The 18,969-nt window shown below is 43.1% G+C and overlaps 1 protein-coding gene across 1 annotated transcript; it reads right to left on the bottom strand.

Moving 5' to 3' along the window:
- Nucleotides 1-828: 828 nt before the first annotated feature.
- adar (adenosine deaminase RNA specific) lies at nt 829-18,542 on the bottom strand. Its single transcript, XM_034228108.1, has 16 exons — nt 18,409-18,542; nt 11,081-12,866; nt 10,335-10,647; nt 9,526-9,721; nt 8,262-8,464; nt 7,793-7,928; nt 7,348-7,586; nt 6,920-7,076; nt 6,265-6,433; nt 6,001-6,094; nt 5,771-5,887; nt 5,479-5,606; nt 4,726-4,908; nt 4,504-4,616; nt 3,691-3,818; nt 829-3,024 (listed from the first exon to the last, which is right to left on the bottom strand). The coding sequence occupies exons 2-16, from the start codon at nt 12,738-12,740 to the stop codon at nt 2,685-2,687; spliced, it is 4,176 nt and encodes a 1,391-aa protein (XP_034083999.1). The 5' UTR covers nt 12,741-12,866; nt 18,409-18,542; the 3' UTR covers nt 829-2,684.
- Nucleotides 18,543-18,969: the final 427 nt, after the last annotated feature.

The following is an 18,969-nucleotide window of genomic DNA, read 5'->3' as shown; positions in this document are numbered from 1 at the left end:
GAAATGGCAAGTTGATATGTTAATACCCTTGGACTTTTACTCAAGTAACATTTGAAATGCAGGACTTTGACTTGTAACAGTATGGCTACACTGTGCTATTACTACTTCTCCCACCAAGGTCGAAAATGTCACTAATCTAAAGAAGATGTTCATAGTAGCTTAATTGTCCTTGGTTTTAAATCTCTAAACAAGAAAAAAACAAGAAATGTGTTTAAGCAATTACAGGAACATAACCATACTCCTGAAAGTTAAAGCATAAGGACAACAATGTGTATTGTAATTATTTAAAGGAGTCCACAAAATATACTGTAATGCCTATAGATCAAATGAATGTTAGCACTGAAAGGATCTTGATAAGGAATTCTACTCACAGATTTTGTCATGCATCCACTACAGATATCACCCAGGGCTAGATCCATGTAGCCCCGTCATCCACCCAGCGTCCTGCCCCGAGGTGAGGACATGTTTCCATCTGCTGATCCTTTGGAGCATTGCAACAGAATCTGAGGAAAGACTGGATCTAAACGCCACCCTGAGGAAAGCAGCCCCTGTTGTAGAAGAGTTAGCATCTCATTGGGCACTCAAACTTTCAGTCTAGAAAACGTCTTTCCAATGTTCGTTTCTGCATCAATGTTAGCCCAAACTTTGCCTTGGATGAGGAGTCCGGAGCAGACACATTTTCAGTCCCCTTAATAAAAGTCAACAGCAGCTCTGACACAATCCCCCCTCCAAGATGTCAGAGCCTGTTTCATTCAGACTACTCAAAGAGGGGGAAGTACTGCTCTGGAGAAGGAAGTAGGCGATAAATAAAGCACCAGAAAAGCATCAATCCTTGCTACTAATTTTAATTTTTCGTAACTTTCCAAACATCATTGGTAAAAAAACAGCATATTCCATTGCAGTTTAGTTCAAACATCAGGAACGAAATATAGAAAAGCAATTGCAGATGATTTACAAAATATATACATTAACCGTATACATATACATACACACAGACATATTTACAGTTTAATACTTTAAGATCAATTTCGAATACAGTGGGGTCCAAAAGTCTGAGTCCACTACCGAGAACTGTACATGTAAATGATGAAAACTACAAAACGTATACAAGTGTTGTTCTCTCAAAGCTTCTAATTTAAGTACATTAAACATCAAGATATCAAAGCACATCTCAGATAATAGTAGATTCTCAAAATTGTAAAAAAATAAAATAAAAGATTAATACAAAATCCTTAACCTACCTGCATTTATTATAAAAACATCATGCAATATTTGGAGAAATTAAGTATTTGACTTTCTGTTCGTTTTCAAAAAACAAGTTCCCTGAACTGGACTCAGGCTTTTGGCCCCCACTGTAACATCTCTGTGTAAATGTATTTGTATATACCTGATGTATATATTGCACCTTCGATCTACATAAAACAAAATCAACACCACACTCTGCTTAGACAACAAAACTGTCCTCGTGACCCAGCCGTCCTCAACAACCGGCCATGCTAGAGAGCCTAAAAGCCTTTTGCTAGCATGGCCAGCTACTGATGAGCATTTTGCCAGAAGTGAAGAAAATTTAAAAGGAAAAACACTTAAAATCACAAAAGCAACAACAACAGAGATATTGTACTTCTTAGAGGTCATGACATCAGTTATTCTTTATAAGCACAGAGAAATCATAGGACTGATCAAAGGGGCGCGCTGACCTACGCTACGCTAATGGAGACAATGCAACGACATGTGGATAGATGCAGGGTGTACGGCAAGTTCAAATGTTACTTAAAGGGGCCTGCTGGATCGAGAGTTGTTGTTAGTGAGTAAATGTTTACTTCGCCACTGATCAAAGCGAAAGTCTTCTTATGTACATAACAAGCTGGCACTGTGCAGAGCATAGACTCATTTGCAAGTTTACTCGTGACATCTATCTAGGATGAGTGCAATTTAAAAAAAAAATCAAGATTCCTGCTGAGGGCGTCCCGATGTGTCTGCTCTTGGTTCTAGAAACAGCTGTTTGTATTTCCATGCAGCAAAACATAGAGAGCCGGAAATATAACAAGCACTCCATGACAGAATACTTAAAACTCTAAATGAATGTCATCACAATTACAAACACCACTACAAAGGTGGGTCATATTACGTTGAATGCCAATTAGCAGCACTTGTCAACTACTTGAGCTCTCGTGGCCAAATTAGACAACAAACCATCTCAAGAGGCCAAATTATCTGGGTCAATACTGCAATTGCAACAGTCAAAGATCCTGCAAAAATGAGTTTATATCTCAAGTAGAACGGTGGAAAAACAATAGCAGCATATGCCAAACACTACAATGACAAAATAAAAATGACAACTTAACCCACAAGTATAAACAGTATGCACTAATACAACCCAGATTTGTTGCAGTGTTTACCACAGTGATTTACTGACTTTTAACTAATTATTTTTTTGTATGTAGTGTCTGGAGAGGTGTGTCTTTCTTCTATGACCTCCTCATCCTTCAGCCAATTACATCTTGCTCTCCTTCATGTCACTTTCAATCGCTCTCCTCTATAGCCTCTCACCATGTTCCATCAGAGGACACAGGACTGTATCTTCTGCTGGCTACATTTGATTGTCCCTTTTTCCTTTGATCCCACCCTTCCCATCTGCCCTATGCTGCCCCCCCCTTCCCCCTCACATATTTATGTTTCCCCCTTTAAGATGTGCTCATCACTGCCTCCTCTTGCTTGATCTCCATTGCTCCTCCGTTTCTACTGCTGCCGAACCCAAAAGGTAAACTCGATCCATTGTTCGCGTTCTCCTCGCCGGAGTCAAAGCTCTTCTCTTCCAGCGGCTTGCCGATCCAGGCGCCGTAACCATGGCTGCTGAGAGCTCGGAAGAAAAGATCCTTGGCTAGCTGGAAGGACGTGGCGGACATCTTGGCCTGGGAGTAGGAGGGCAGGGAGAGGAGCTCAGTGCGGCCGCTCTTCTGGCACACAGAGCGGAACAGACAGAACAGGTTGGACTTGGAGACCCTGGACACGCTCAGCTTGTTGCTGGAGGGGAGACAATAGAGGGATGTTCAGTGAAAGAGTTCATAAAACAAAGAAAACTGGCACAACTGATCATTCACTGCTTCTTATTTAGCTTGTTTAACTGCTGCTCGCTGTTTTGGGCCATTACATTCAAATGGAATTAAGCTTGTGGTTACTTAGCTTTTACTAAAATACAACAGAGCACTTGAGGATATTCAAAATAAAAACATAGTTGCCAAGGGTTCTCTCCTGTTTGTTTTGTTAAGCGTAATTTATAATTTACCACATCTTATATTTCTTTGTGACATGAGTGCAAACCCAATTTAAACTGATTGTGATACAGTACAGATAATACATTTTCAAACAAACACAATCCCAGGGATATCTCTTCACAATGATGTTCTTTGTATCAATTCCACCGTGAGCAATAACTTATACACGAAAAAAAAATAATCACATTTTTGGAAATCGTTTTGGAGGCACACTGAGCGTCTGGGTAAATCCATCTCTGCTTGGGTTAAGAATTGACTTGAATCTGTTGAAGGTTAATAAAGTTGTTAAGAAAAAAAAACGTTAATAGCACCACGACGCTTCCTAAATAGTAATGTCGTTACGTTGATAATAACTCACTATGACAACAATCCAAAGCTATTCGTTAAGAAAAATGTGCCATCGGGAGATACATACCCGTCCAGTTTGCCTTTGGTGCCGTCCAGCACCTCCACACTGTGCTGGTCCGGATAGCTCCAGTTCACACTGGACTCCTTGGTCTTGCCTGTGTGCCGTGTCGAGTCGTACACACTCACTCTGCCAACCTACAGGAGGAGAGGGAGAAGGGAAAGGAAGAGAGCATATATTTTAATCAAGCTAATTTAGCCCTTGGTGCAAGTCAGCAAACAGAGTGTCAGTGTGACGGCTGCCTCAATTAGAAATAGTAGATTAAACCAATTTCACTAATGTGTGAATGAAAGCCAAGAAAGTGTTCAGGAAAAAAAAGGAACAAGCTGAATTGTGCCTCGTTGCCAGCTCCTGTATCTCTCCACAATTCGCCCAGCGGCATTGGAGTGACCTACCTGCGCTTTGTTAATTGATGGATGAGCCAAATGTAAAGAAGATGAGCAATGAAGAAACATGAACAAATAGGAGTGAAGGCAGCTTAATTCAGTATTTTTTGACAATGACCTCAATACCCCTGATTAATGTCCACAAGATTCAAAGGTTTTATTGTCATAAGCACAAAGCTACAGTGTAGAAATGGCAATGACATTCTTCTGACCTGAGCTCCTCCAACAATGCAACATATACAATAAAATACAAAATAGTGCAAAAGGTCTATACATGTCAATAGAATATGGGATGTGTAAAAGAACAGAATATGAAATTAAATCATGTAAATTAAGACTAAATTAAATACGATTTATTGCGGTGATAACTATTTCTATAAATTAGTATATTGCAAGATGATAACATTTGATGTTGCCAAAAATCTACAGGGCTGACCTCTGGGTGATTCAGCTTGAAGGGGGGGGGGAGGCTCTGGGTGAACGCCTCCCCGTCTCTGGACAGCCGACAGCAGACAGCACGAGTGAGGTGCCCGTGGCTGTACAGATAGCCTGGCAGAAAATTGAGACAACCAACGTAAAAGTCATCGAATTTCACTGATGTCACCTCTCATAAATATTTGTCACATTATCTGTTCCTTATCAGAACACCATGTTTTACCTAGCGTGATGGACTTCAGGTAGATGGGATGCAGGAAATGGGTGAGCAGCGACCCCTGGAGGCCCAGCACGTTCCAGCGCAGGATCTTATCGCTGCAGCTCATGGTGCGCAGCCTCTCGCCGTGCTGGATGCCGTCCCAGGTGGGGACGATGGCACTGGATTCCACTGGGATGGTGCCCTCGCCTGGGTCAAGAGACAACACACATACAGGGGTCACAGGTCTTGCTTCCACACCAGTGAGGGGAATCATTTAAAAAGGTCTCCTATCATGCTATTTTTAGGCATATATTATGGGTCTCAGATATATACAAATATATAAAAAACATGTCTATGATGGGTTTTGCTGAAAATACCAAACAGATTATGCATTTTAGACATCTCTCATATCCTTCTCTCCAGTACAGGTTAGCTCTGAGTGTTAGCGATGCTTGCTAATGTAAACAAAGACCATATTACGTCCAAAACAGTCGGGCATTGTTTCTGATAGCAACGTTTCTGATAGTGCCGTGGGTCCACATTTCCGATATCTGGATCAGCTCCGTTGTACCCCCGTTTTTAGAGATTTGTGTACGGAGGAAAAGAGAGGGGGTTTTGTTTTCTGACACTTGAGTCCCCTGACACACCGGGGGGGGGACATATTTATGTATAAAAGACATCAAAAAGTGCATTTCGCATGATAGGTCCCCTTTAAATCGAAGCGGGGCACTGATACATTTTTGTGAATGCCAGATGTGTGTCCGTCTCATCTCTCACCGTTCTCCACTTTGGTGCGGAGCTTGCCCTGCTTAGCATTCTCAAAGAGAGGCTGATGACCCTCAACGTCGTCCCCTGACTCACTGCATGACTTGTCAAACAGAGCTCCGTCCCCGCAAGGTGCCGTGCTGTGGACGAGAGAGAAAGACGAGACATGAGGTATTGAAATGAGGAGGTCAACATTGATCCAAACATTCAACAACGATAAATCAGAATGATGGATATGATGGGAATGGGAACAGGAGAAGAACGTGGTGGAGGGAAGGGAGAAAGGAGAAAGAAAACATCTGACCTGATGTAGAGGTGGAAGGTGATGTCAGATTTGATTCGAAGTTTGTTGTCCTCCGCTTGCTCAAATATGCTGTCGTCTGTGCCGTCGTAGTGCTTGATCAGTTCAATGTACAGAAACCTGAGGAGAAAGGAAACAGAAAGTTAGACTTTTAAATAATGTCCTGCAGACTGGGTGGGTCTTTTTTCACAATAGGGGGGATAATTAAAATAAAAAGCAAGATCTATTTTTACCGAACGAATCCCCTTCTGGAGATGATCTCGGCGTGGCAATCGTTAACAGTGTCCCCTTTAAGGCTCAGCTCCTCCCCTTTGACACAGCGATTTCCTGACAGAAAAACAAAACAATAGAAACATATTCAATGCATGAACCAATGCAACGTCTCTTGGTCAGCAGTGACCTAGTTCTGCTTTCTGACAGTATATGCCTCCAAGCACAGAGTTCTATAAAACTTCTTCACATCAAGGAAAAATGCATGCAAAAGTTGACGGATATACCAGTTCCCAGGCTGACAACGGTCCCCAGGCCCTCCCCCCGCCTCATGACGATGGTGGCGAGAATCTTGCGTCCCAGAAGGCTGTGCTGGATACGTGTGGTCAGGGCGTTGAAGCGCTGGTGACTCAACATCGCTATCTGGTCGTGCAAAGTGCTGCCACTCACTGGGAGCTAGAGAGAGGGGTGCAAACAGGACAGGCAAAATCAATAAGGAAATGAGGATTATTTAATATTTGGTACGTCTGAAGTATTTATGGCTGTGAAATTCAATGAAACATCTCAGGAATACTACAATAGCAAGTTATTAAAGCTTTCCAAATGTGTGTAATGTTTATATTTTGTCATATCAAATTCACTACCTTTTATGCTACAAAGCCTTCAAGTGATTCAGTTACTCTGAAGCCACCAAGGTGTGGGGTAGAATAGTCTCAGGGTGTAGTTAACTTAAGACTCCTTAACAGACTCCTTAACAGAGGTTACATGTTAGTCTGAGTGTGCAGATGTTATTTTTTATGTGTGATTTGCCCATGTGAGGTGGTTAACCAATTACATGCAGGTGTTGACTGTAACTCCATTATGCTCTGCGTAACCCCCACTTTGAGCCAGAGAAGGCTAATGTTTCATGACAGAAAATGTGAACCATTAAGAAGTCAGTACCTCAGCTGGGATTAGCTCCCCGGTGCGGGCTGCCCTCTCGGCCTCTCCAATCAGAACCCGTAGAGCGGCATCTGCTGCTTCCTGTTTTCCCTGCTTCTTATTGGACGCACACACTGGAGGGAACCAGCGTCCGCCCAGCTTAGCCTGATATGTGAACCTGAGCAGGGGCAAAGAGAAGGAGGATGTAATAGTTTTTCTCAGTCACTTTAAGAACAAAAGGTCCCAAGGGAACACGAGCAGAGAAAAAGTGTTGTTAGCGGAAAATGACTTTCAATAATGTTCCAAAACTTTTCATTCTTAAAGAAATGTATTTTTTCCAGGGACACAAAGAAACATATTTTCCCAAGAACATGGTTTCCCAGACAGTAAGAGGAATTGTATGTCTAGTGTGTACATGTTATATGTGTTTTCATGCAGCTCACACATACTTGGGCTCGTGCGGGGGTCCGGACTGGCCCACCAGTCGGATCTCAGCAGCAAAGCCCCGGGCTCTGGCGTACTCCAGAAGACCCGACACAGCGTTGTTGTTGAGGTGGTTAATGAGGTCTCCGACTCCTGCCTCGTGAGCCGCTCGCAACTCGTCTGCAGTCAGAGGGGGCAAAGAGGGACATGTAGTCCCAGACCCACTGCCATCGTTATCACTGGAGGAGCCCAGGGGCAACTGAGGCTGGAGAGGGGAGAAGGAGAGATTTGAACAGTATTGAGCAAATTGAGCAGAACAGCCTGACAGAGGCCACACAATAATTAATTTCAGCCTCCAGGGCGATCTGATAGTTTTCTAAAGACATTATACTCATTTTGAAGATGTGCAAAGCCCTTCTCTTCCCTCCTATATAAAGAACTTGAGTTTATTCTCTGCCTCCGAGTCCTCACCTTGTTGAGCTGCAGTCTCCCGTCAGCCATTAACTCTTTCACAGCCTCCTCTGCTGCCAGCTGACGGGCCGCCTTCTTGCTCGGAGCCGAGGCCTCGGAAAACAAGCTCTCTCCGACCTTCACCCTGTACATGAACCTGGACACAGGGCACAGATGGATGGGATGAGTGGAAAGACAGAAATGTATTATGTTACACTTCCTGCCCTTAATGATAAACAAGGAGACACAACAGAGTATACGCTATCATTTACAAGTGGTGGTCATGCATGCAGCATTTTTAGAAAGTGACCCAAGGAACACAAAAGCTGTCATTGTATCTACCAGTCAGCTGCCTAAAGGGATAGGTCATAAATAAAGAGAGAGTAGACAGAGACAGTGGTGTGTGTTTGTCAGCTGACTACAGTACTGAAGTGTTGGATAGAAGATAATCCAAACGGATGGACACAGAGGAGGGGGAGAGGGTCAGTACCTTGGGTCATGGGGTGGGCCGGCCTGCCCGGTGATGATGAACTCGATGGGGCTCTCGCTGCGCTGGCTGTACTCCATGAGGACCGACACAGGATTCTTCCCACCGGGCAGAGAGCGGGACAGCGGCGGCCGAGGTGCTTCCACCGTCCCCAACCCTTCCACACTCGTAGTCCCAAAACCACCGCCTGTGCCTTCAGCTGGCACCTGGGATGCAGCGGGAGACAACAAATATATTTTCTACTAGGGCTGCACATAATCACAGATAACATGTCAGCCTTCGCATCTTCTAAAACTTGACTTGTGTATGTGTACTCGGCTGTTTGCAGCGTCTGCTCTGATGCATTAAATGAAGTTATCCCTACTAAGGCTGAGCGAAACAACATTTACATATCAAATTGGTTACATTTGAAATTGCAACTTTGGGGGTCTTAAGATGGCTGATGGGGGTCTTAAGATGGCTGATGGGGGTCTTAAAGGTAACATGTCATGCTTTTCCGGTTATTACCCGTCCCCTTGTGTGTTATGAAGGTTTTTCTGCATGTAAACGGTCTGCAGAGTCAAAACCCTGTAGCGAGTAAAACTCTAACACAGAAAATACCTCCCCAAAACGCCTCGTTGGTGAAACGTCATCATCCATTTGATTCTTCCGGGTACGAGATTACGTAAGCACGTACCCGGAACTAAATGGACCAATCCGTGGAGCCGTTACGTTAAGCCCAGTGCAGGCAGCTCTGCTGATTTCTCCTCCCGGGCTGCAGGCTGATAACAGACAGTTCGGATCTCGGCGAAATTCTCTCTGCAGACCCATTCTCTCTGCAGACCCATTCTCTCTGCAGACCCATTCTCTCTGCAGACCCATTCTCACAGCGTTTATCAACCTTTTTCTTACTCAATATCAAGCCACACTTATTGTTTTTACTTCGGCTGTGACTTTGTGTGCGCTCAAGATGAGTTTGGCTGTGTTTCGCTAAACAAGGAAACAACACCTCCACGGAGCTTCACAACGTCCCGACCAATCAGAGCACACTGTGCTCACAGGGAAGGTGGGGGCTGGAGCTATTGGAGCTACAACGAGCCGTTAAAGGCAGAGAGTGAAATTCAGTGAATACACGTAGTTTACCAATGTGAGTTTGGAAAATTGCACAATATAAATCTATTCTAGTAGACCTCAACAATGGAATTATGATCAATGGAAATGGCCATGACATGTCTCCTTTAAGATGGCTGATGGGAGCTTTTTTCCACACATTTAATGAAGAACTTACACTGGGGTCTGGGAGTACCTCCATCACTTGGTCCACATTGGCGGCATTTCCATCGCCTCCCGCGCTCGGCCCTCCTTGCATCTCTGCGATCAGAATTTGCAGGGTGGTGGCAGCAGCGTCCTTTTTCGCGACCTTCTTACTGGACGCCTCTGCGACAGGAAACAGCCTCCCATTCAGCAGCACCTGCATGCGAAATCTGGCACGGGGGAGGAACATTTACAAAGTTTAGACATAGTGATTCGTCAATACATGATTCATTGAGCAGCTACAATTTTTCTTCCTAAGACCTGTACAAATAAATTGTCATTGTTAATTGGCAACATCATGTGTCTTCATTAAGTTTGGTATATTTCCCACAGACTTTGAATCGATAAATGAGTCAACAGGTGCTTTACAGAAAGTAAGAAATGTGGGCAGATGAACAAAAAGATGCCTTTCACACAATGAAAAGACGGATAGCATTCCATCACCCGTGTCTGTAACATTTAGGGATGCCCTGATCTAACTTTTACTTTCCTGATACCTCAACTAAGAGCATCTTCTGTTACAGATCACACCAACGAGGATTTTGTTAGGTTTACATGCAACTATTTAGGTATGTTTAATAAGACATGCACTGGAAAGGTTTTGACCTGCTGTGACTTGATGAATGTTACAGATACAATGACATTGACAAATATATTGTATTTAAAGTGAATTGTTCAATACTTGATCTATAAACAGCACCCTGGATTAATTCCTAGCTAGGCTTTAATATTACAACATGATTGAAAAGACAATGATGATACATATTATTTTTTGTGACAAACCTTGGGTCGTGAGAGGGTCCCGACTGGTCGAGGAGCTGGAACTCACAGTTGTGTCCCAGATACTGGGCGTACTCCATGAGGCCGCTGACGGGGTTCTTCAGCCTCACCTCCTGCAGTTTGGCCCACAGGTTCTGGGGAGGTGGAGCAGCCAGCGACACAGCCACAGTTCCCACAGAGCTATTAGCATGATCTGCTAGTAGTTTCCCAGCGTCTGTCTCTCTGCGGATGGCGTTCAGGAATTCTGGGATCTCGTCAGTGGCCCACTGTCCTTCGTTTGCCTCTAGCTCTTTAGACTGGGGTGAGGAAGGATTCAGGCTTAAAAAGGGGAAAGCAGAGGTAACGGGTTAATAAAATCAGGGTAGACCTCCAAGGCTGGTAACCTCAACTCAATACATCAAGTAAACAGACATTTCACATCATCCAAGGACAAAGTGTAGTTTACATGCAAGCCCTAACATTTGTTTCCAGTAAACATTATGCTACTGTCGGTCTTGTTAGCGTAATATAAAGACTGTAAACAGAAATGAAAGTGTAGGCCATTTCCCACTGTCAAACTGCTTATAAATCACTTTGTAGAGGCTGCACGTGGTGGGAAACACTTTGGATTATCTAGGAATTGTCAGCTGCCAATAAAGTAATGTATCCAGGTCAAATAGATTCAATTTTTTTTGTTTAGTTGTGTTATTAATATGTATGCCAATGAGTCGTGCCTCTTATGTTTTGTGTATCATTGTATATGAAATTAATCACCTTGATAGTGTGGCCATCGCTGCTACTTTCCTCTGTTTTCCAACCCTCAGGGAGTGGCCGGGGTTGGAGGCCTGGGTTTGGCGGTAGTTGAGACGAAGGGAGAATACCAGAGCCTTCTCCCTTTGCTCCTCTACCGGGCTCCTGCCCCATCTGACCCCCCTCATTGCGAGGGCTCATGGCGGCTTTAATGCTCCTTTCCATCCTCTCTCTGCGGCGGGTGGAGAGCTCCCAGGTGTTAGGGGTAACTTCAGTGTTCTTAATGACTTCACCTTGTTTCTCCAGCAAGTAGAGGGTGGGATTCACCCGATTGGCACTCTTGAGACCCAGATTTTTGGATATGACCAGAGCAGTTACCTCCCCTACAGTGAGGAGGTACTGCAGAATTTGGTCTTTCTGCTCAGCCATTGCGGGAAGTGCGAGTTCGGGATCAGGGGAACTCGTAGCACAGAAGGGATGTTTCACCTGCTGGTGACCTTTTGCTGGTGACAGGGATTGCTCAAACTCAGATGACTCTGAAGAGGAGGAGCAGGTAGAAATGGATTCTGTGTCACAGTCCTCTTCTTCTTCTTCTTCTTCTTCTTGTCCCCGGCTTTCTTCTGTGTCTGTTTTTAGCTCAACCTTGACTTCAGGATCTGCAGGGTGTCCTGGGCTAACACACAGATGGGAAGGTGAACTTTGTACTTTATAATTGTGATCTTCCTTGCCACTGAGAGGCTCTCTGTAAAGACTCCACTCGGGAGGGAGTAGTCCTTGCTTCGAGACTTTCTGAGAGCGCTCCAAAGAGTAGAGAGCCTGGTTCACTATCTTTTTATGCAGACGCAGTTGTTTGCTCAACAATTTTGCACAGATACAGTCGTTCGGCTTCAAAGCAGCCAAAGCCCTGTAAACTTGGTCCTGGATGTCAGAAGTTAGAGTGATGTTAACTTTAGTCGAGCTTGAACTTGCTGAGCTGCTCGATGCAGAATGTCTGACAAACCTCTCTCCTCCTCTCTTGGGAGATTCTCGATGAAGAGATAGATTATGTAAATCGTCACACAACGAGTCTGCTTGAACACACCATGAGTATTGGTTGTGCTTCTGCGCTTGCAACTGGTTAGGATTCGGGTGTCGAGGACCTGGGGTGCCTCTCGGGGCTCCTGGGTATACAGACCTCTGATCCTGACTGTACCCCCCTCTACCTCTTGGGCTGCTGTTAGGGTATGGATATCTGTTGTAACCTGACTGGGGCTGGTATGAACAATTAGGCCACCTGTCAGATGTGACTCCGCCTCCTCCACGCGGATTGGCTCTGAACTGTGGCGCTTCAGAGCTGTGTCCTCTCAGGAACTCTGCCTGTTGGTACTGAAAGGAACTGGGACAAGGACTGGGGCTGTGATTCTGATAATGTGAGCTGTTAGGGACGTCTGGTTTAGGGGTGACTTTATTTTGCTTTGATAAGAGGGGAGCAGGGGGGGTGAGATGAGCTGGGGGCGGCTGTGTGGGCCCTACAGGACGAGGAGGGCTGTTGTAGTAACTCGAGTATGGGCTCTGCTGTGGGGCAGCTCTAGGGTAAAAGGAGACTGGGCCAGGCCTGTAGTTATTGTCCTTAGCTTGGAAGTCAGGTGGAGGATGCCGGTGGTACTGTTCTCTGTAGGGCCCTCCTCTACCTCTGCTCATAGCGCAGGGGTGGAGCGTGAAGGGGGCCGGTGCAGCTTGAGGGGCAGCTTCTGTGAGAGTGTGCGTCCTCTAGCACAAAGAGCAAACCTGGTGGAAGGTCAGGGAAGGCCAGTTTCAGCAGAGCATCTGCAATACAAACAAAGGACAATGTTAGGAGATTATCAAAGGGAACAAAATAACTAATCATTGTAAACATGAGCAGCTGCATTAAGGCCAGATACAGTTATTTTCCAAATAATTATACACAAATGTGTGCCCTGCTAGCAAATCCGCCACCTGCTTAAGTGTCCTTGGATAAGTTAGTGGACCTATACCAGCAAGGACACGTAATTAAAGTCTGGCCTTCTTAAAATACACTATAAAACAGTGGGCAATGGAACATCAGGGTATAATTGAAAAATAATTAAATGATCTGCAAAGGACAGGCTGTAAAATAAATCAACACTGTTAACATTGCTGTGTATATCTCCAGACTATGCTCCTGTCAGTGTACAAGGATACTGAGGGGTGACAAACGGTCTCTTCCAGTCACACTGAAACGTAATCCCAGGGTAAAAGGATGGTGATTAATAATTCAGACCTTCTTGTGACCATTCTGTTTTATTTCTGGCCTTACAAATTATTGCTGGACCTGGATCCATAGCAGAGAGGGAAAGCGAGACACTGGTGCAGACGAAAAGGACAGTTTCAAGGACACAAGAAAGTAAAGGGCAGCCTGTCAGTGACAAGCTGACAGTCCTGACTATGAGGAACATATTTTGCACAGCAAGGTTTTCCCCTCTTCTTAAAAGAGGAAACCTGAACACTTTCAGTAAAAGTGAAGAACCCAAACTGCATAGTGCTGAATTCCAATATCCTGCTATTGAACAACAAACATTGATTCAGCTTCAAGTGTCATATCTGACAAGACTCAATAATGTCTATATCAGTGAGACTGACAACAAGGAGACACCCAATACCGAGTTTCAATTTCATCCCCCTGGCCCAGTCAGCATCACCGGTCTGTCACATAGAGCTGAGCTGGCCTGAACACCGCCACATTAATAAAGAACAACATAGTGTTGGTGCATCACAGTAATAGGGGCCGACAGCCCAGGGGCCAAACGTGGCTCAGGCTGACTCATCTTGACCCTGATGCAAGGCAACAGTTGACAGCCAAAATAACAAAACAAAAATCTGAACCCACTGTCATTAAGCCTCTGTTATGAGCCGGAGGAGAAGCATGGGTATGATGACAACCCATACGACAAATGATGAATCAACTATTTGCTCACTTTATTAGGGCTGCTCGATTATGGCAAAAATCATAATCTCGATTATTTGGGTCAATAATTGATATCACGATTATTAAAAACGGTTATCCATTTACTTTGAAAACATCAATTTATTGGAGAAAGCAATATGTGAACAGTATGTTTTGAACAGTGGATTACCCTGAACGTTAAGTATAATTCAACTGAAAAACCAATTAAAAGAAAAAAGAAAAAAAGTAATAATAATAATAAAAAAATAATCGTTTTATTTCAATTACGTTGTTTTCGTAATCGTTGCAAGCCATAATCGTAATTGCGATTCAAATACAATGAATTGAGCAGCCATACACTTCATGCTGTTATGTCAGAAGACACATTACAATACCACCAATGCACAGTCTGATGTCCATCACTGAGACCAGGTCAACTTAGAAGTGCAAAGATTAAGCCTGGTAAATGCTCCAATTCCAGTGTATGTTTAATCACATGTGCATGCAACAACGACTCACACTCTTACTTTACATGGCCTTGTGGATCTCACCTACAGTAGGAGTAGTAAGAGGCGGCGGTGAAACAAGAGAGAATTTAACGTTAGTGCTCCGGTAGCCTCGCAGTGACCAATAAAGACTCACGTGTTAATTAAACGCAATTCCAATTAACAAATCATATCGTAAATAAGTTAAGTAAGCACGGAACCCGTTGTCGATCAGAAATAGTTACGATGATCTTGTTTAATGAAACGGCAAAAGTGTTATCCAACGCGCAGTTGTTTCTTCCGCTTTGAGGAGGAGAGATCCTTTCTGTAGCGTCTACACAGTGAAATCTCCAGCTCGCTTATTTATGTTGTAGGCAAGGGGGTAAAAACGCGTTGCTGACTATTGCACCACGTAGGTTGGGGATATAATAACGGCATGAGTCGGGTAAGGAAAGGGAAACAATACGATAAGCGCAATAAACACGACTTAAGTTTCGATTTCATTTCTGAGGATAAGTTATGTTTCTGGGTTGGTCACGTGACCTGCAGAGGTGCACACAGACGTATGGGCAGAACATGTCTGTAAGCAGTGGCGGTTCTAGACCAATTTTACTGGGGGGGGGGGGCATATTTCGTGAGAGGGGGCACAATAAAAGCGGGTTAAAAAGAAGACAGTATAAAGTAATTGTGTAAAATAAACAATACAGTAATTGGTAGGCCTATTTGTTTTAGTACATTTAAGTTACAGTCCTTTGTTTCAGTAGTTTTTTTCATTTAGTATGTATTTGTTTTAGTAACTTTAAGTGACATTTTAATTAAAAAACATATAAAGTATTTGCTTATAAGGTAATGAACAGTTTAATCTCCACTGTACATCTGAGTCTCTGATTTGGTCCCAATAAATCGTAATATTGTAACCTTTTTTTATTTTTAAAGGGGTGCCACTGGGGGTTCCCTGGTCAGTGTTACGGGGGCACTGGACCCTCAGCTGGATGCAAGAGTTTATTTTTAATCATAGAGATCTGGAAGCAAGAAACACACATGCTATTTGTTGTTTGTTTATATCACACAGTCTGTTCTTCTTCTCCTCTCGGTTATCACCCAGGTTGCGTTCCGATAATCCAAAAATCAGCTCCTAAATTGTAACCCTATCTCCTATTCCTTGACCTCTGAGTGAAACGTCACGGGGTTAAGGGATAGTGGATAGGAGAATTCAAAAGGATTTAGGAGAAGAGACTGCGGTGCTTAGAGAATCCGAATGCACTTTCACTATCCAACGTGTTTATGATGCGCCAGCGGACGTCATGAATGTGCGTCTGCTGCTGTGGGGAAACTATGGAAACTACAGTTTTCTATACAGCGGACTACAACATGGATGTATAATAAGAACGAGGGACTACTGTAAACTCATCTAGAGACTCTGCACCGTGCTCTGATGCTGTTGCTTTATGCTTTATGAACGTGGACAACAGAGAAACATATTCTTCATGACCAAAGTTGGAATTGAAATAAAAAAGGAAAGTGAAACTTATGCTCGTCACCCTCTCCCTCCGGTCCACATTAATACAAATGATCCCAATATGTATGATTGTATGAACTATTAAAAGATCTTAAAATAAATACAAATGTATTTATTATAAACGTTAGTCCTTAACACCTATCACTGTGTATATCACCATTCAAACATCTTTTAAAAGTTGAACAACCCCACACAGCTCAGTGAAATGTTGACTTTATTTGATCATTTCAGTAAAAACTAACGTTCATATTTCTCTTTTTGATTATAATACTGATGAACGTTCAAAACAAAGCACTTTGGCAACTAACCACATACGTTTTAAAAAGCTTAATAAGCACCGTAACTTTCATGATATAATTTCTCCCATTATCGTTTGTGTCCGTGAACGGCCGACTGTTGTGTGACGTCAAATGCTGCGGCTGCAATGCATTGTGGGGCAGCATTTTCTCCTCTCCTTTCGGTTAGGGAGGTCCAGTGGTTCCTAAGCTAAAGGAGGTTATAAAGGAAGTTTGAAACCTCCTTTCCTTTCATTTGGAGAATTGGAACGGCACTTATCATGGCTGCCACTGAGGGACTTCTGGGTCATTTCACTCCGTTAGGAAGGTTCCTAAGCTAAATGGACTATTGGACTTCAGCCCCAGTCTGTCTTTCGGTTGTTGCCTCTTTTGAATGACGAATTCACACTACCGCCGCCTGCTGGTAAGGAGAGTTATTGCCACTCACGCATGCGCAGTTCGTGCGTGCTACTTGGCCGTCGGCTGAATTCTTTGCGGTGTGTTCTAGTGCGAAACATGGCCAAGACGCAGGAGACACAGTCGTGTTCCGTCGGGACGTGTTCTTTGGTGTGTCTGGGCCTTAAGAAAGTAATACGTACACAGGCTCTTCTGTGGGTACTGCTTCATGGTTAAAGAGGTCAATCTGTGTTACTGTGAAGCTACAAGGACATCCTCTCATGATGTACATGTACACTGTGTCAGAGGAGACATGCTCAGATCACATTCTCCCGTTAAAAATAAAACGGAGGACAGGATTGATGGAGACTCATAGTAATGTAATACATTTTGGTAGATACACTTATCACAGTAAAAACCTTGAGCTCTTGCTACAGGATTGTGATAGTGTAGCAAAATCAACGTCAGAGCACTATACTGTCAAGGGCACTATAAAAAACAAACACCTGCACTGAATATTAATATCATTGGCACTGTGTGACTTACGACTTTCCACTGAACTGGTGCCCATTTCATTGTATATATATATATATAAAACTTTGTTCACATATCTGTATACATGTACACTCACCTGCTCAGAGTTTAACTCATGTTACTTATATTCATACTGTTAGTAAATGTTTATTCTAAGAATAAATGTAATTCTTATTATCCCTGTGTATTTTCTCATGTCTGTGTTTCTCTTATTCTGTTGCTGCTATAACACCTGAACTTCCCTACGGGGATCAATAAAGGTCCATCTTATCTTTAAAAAAGCACCGAAACATTCGTGAAAATATGAATTAATTAATTTAACTACATCAGCAGTGTGTTCCGTTTACAGTACAAATCTACCAGGCGACATAGAAATATTAGATGCAGCAGACTAAAGCCATGTTCTCAAACTCTGCTATGGTAAAAGTTTGACAAGATGTCTCATCAAACCAACCATTAAATAAACACTGAAAATGTATTCTGACAACTCATGAGAGTAAACGTTATAGATCTATGACGTTCTGAATAGTTATCTCTGGGCTAATGTGAGAGAAACGAGATATACACGTCTATAACGTTACACATTGTAAAACTTGACTTTATTTTGCAGGGTCAAACACTAAGGGAGGAAAACTCTTACTGCTTTTGCCAGAATCGGTTATGTTACCAAGTAGGTTAACACATACGAGGAATTCGCTTTGGTAAATGGTGCATTCAAAGACACAGAGAGAAGAATACGAAGCTATTTGAAAAACAATGTTCAAAATAAAGAAAATATTACACAAAATAGAGTTATGTGAGAAACTGAGTACAGTAAAATCACATAAACTAGGTCAAATACTATATTCAAAGTGGAGAGCTGTGTGGACGATTTATAAGAAAAAAGGAACAGCTACAGGTTAGACGTGTTGCTTAAATGCGATAAAAGCCACTGAGAGACACGTGTTCGGACATGTTCTCCCTGAATGTGTTACTGTGAAGCCTTATTTACAGTGCTAGCAGATATAGGTTAGCAACATTTTACAGAACAGCGTTCTTCCTGCAGCTAACCTTAGCTTCACTCCTAGCCTTCAATGCACCGCACTGCCACTGCACCATTTCCCACTATATCCTGCAGCACCGCTAACCACCGTCTGCTAACGCAACAAGGCTTAACCTACATGTAACTCAAGCCGTCAACATGACAAAAAGAACCATACTGTATTTAATAGATTACCTGAATTGGCTATGATTCGCCTCGTGTTGAATAATTCAATGCGATGATATCGGTGATATACAAACAATCAAAGAACTGGTGCGCGAAGAAGTGACGCCCATCGCTCGCGACAAACAGCTAAGCGTCGCGTGCGGATGACGCAGCCACACGGGCAAGGTTCGTATATTTTGAACGTGTCCTCTGCAAGTGATTTTAACATTTAGGGTGAATAACTTCTGCTAAAGCAGGGCTCTTTTTCTATTAAGAGTAGGCTTTGTCTGATCAAATTGCTTATTTGACTTGATCATGAATTTAATTTTTTGCCAAGGCAGATAACATATTGTTTCTGCAATAAACACAAGAATAAGAAACATACAATAATATATGTAGCCTAAAGTGTATAAGTAGTGGCCATGGTAGTGACCTAATACGACATCACTGCCAACAGAACAATCATACAAGTAATATACATAAAGCAAAACAAGTTATTTTAAAAGAAAAGCAATGTGTCACAGGGTATTGTTTTTTTTCACAGTCATAACGTAAGAGTGGGACTAAAGTGCTGTTATAAGGTTAAGGCCT

The sequence above is a fragment of the Gymnodraco acuticeps genome, unplaced genomic scaffold (genome assembly GCF_902827175.1).
Source record: "Gymnodraco acuticeps unplaced genomic scaffold, fGymAcu1.1, whole genome shotgun sequence".
Classification (NCBI taxonomy): domain Eukaryota; kingdom Metazoa; phylum Chordata; class Actinopteri; order Perciformes; family Bathydraconidae; genus Gymnodraco; species Gymnodraco acuticeps.
This window is presented reverse-complemented; position numbering and strand designations above follow the sequence as displayed.

Bases quoted from the DNA above. Each gene is read 5' to 3' on its own strand.
- adar (XM_034228108.1), bottom strand. From the start codon at position 12,740: ATGAGCAGAGGTAGAGGAGGGCCCTACAGAGAACAGTACCACCGGCAT. The intron at 10,648-11,080 runs TTAATTTCATAT...CCTTTTTAAGCC, and splicing joins TGGCCACACTATCAAGGTGA to TGAATCCTTCCTCACCCCAG. The intron at 3,819-4,503 runs GTCAGCCCTGTA...CTCCTCCTGTAG, and splicing joins TCAAGCTGAATCACCCAGAG to GTTGGCAGAGTGAGTGTGTA.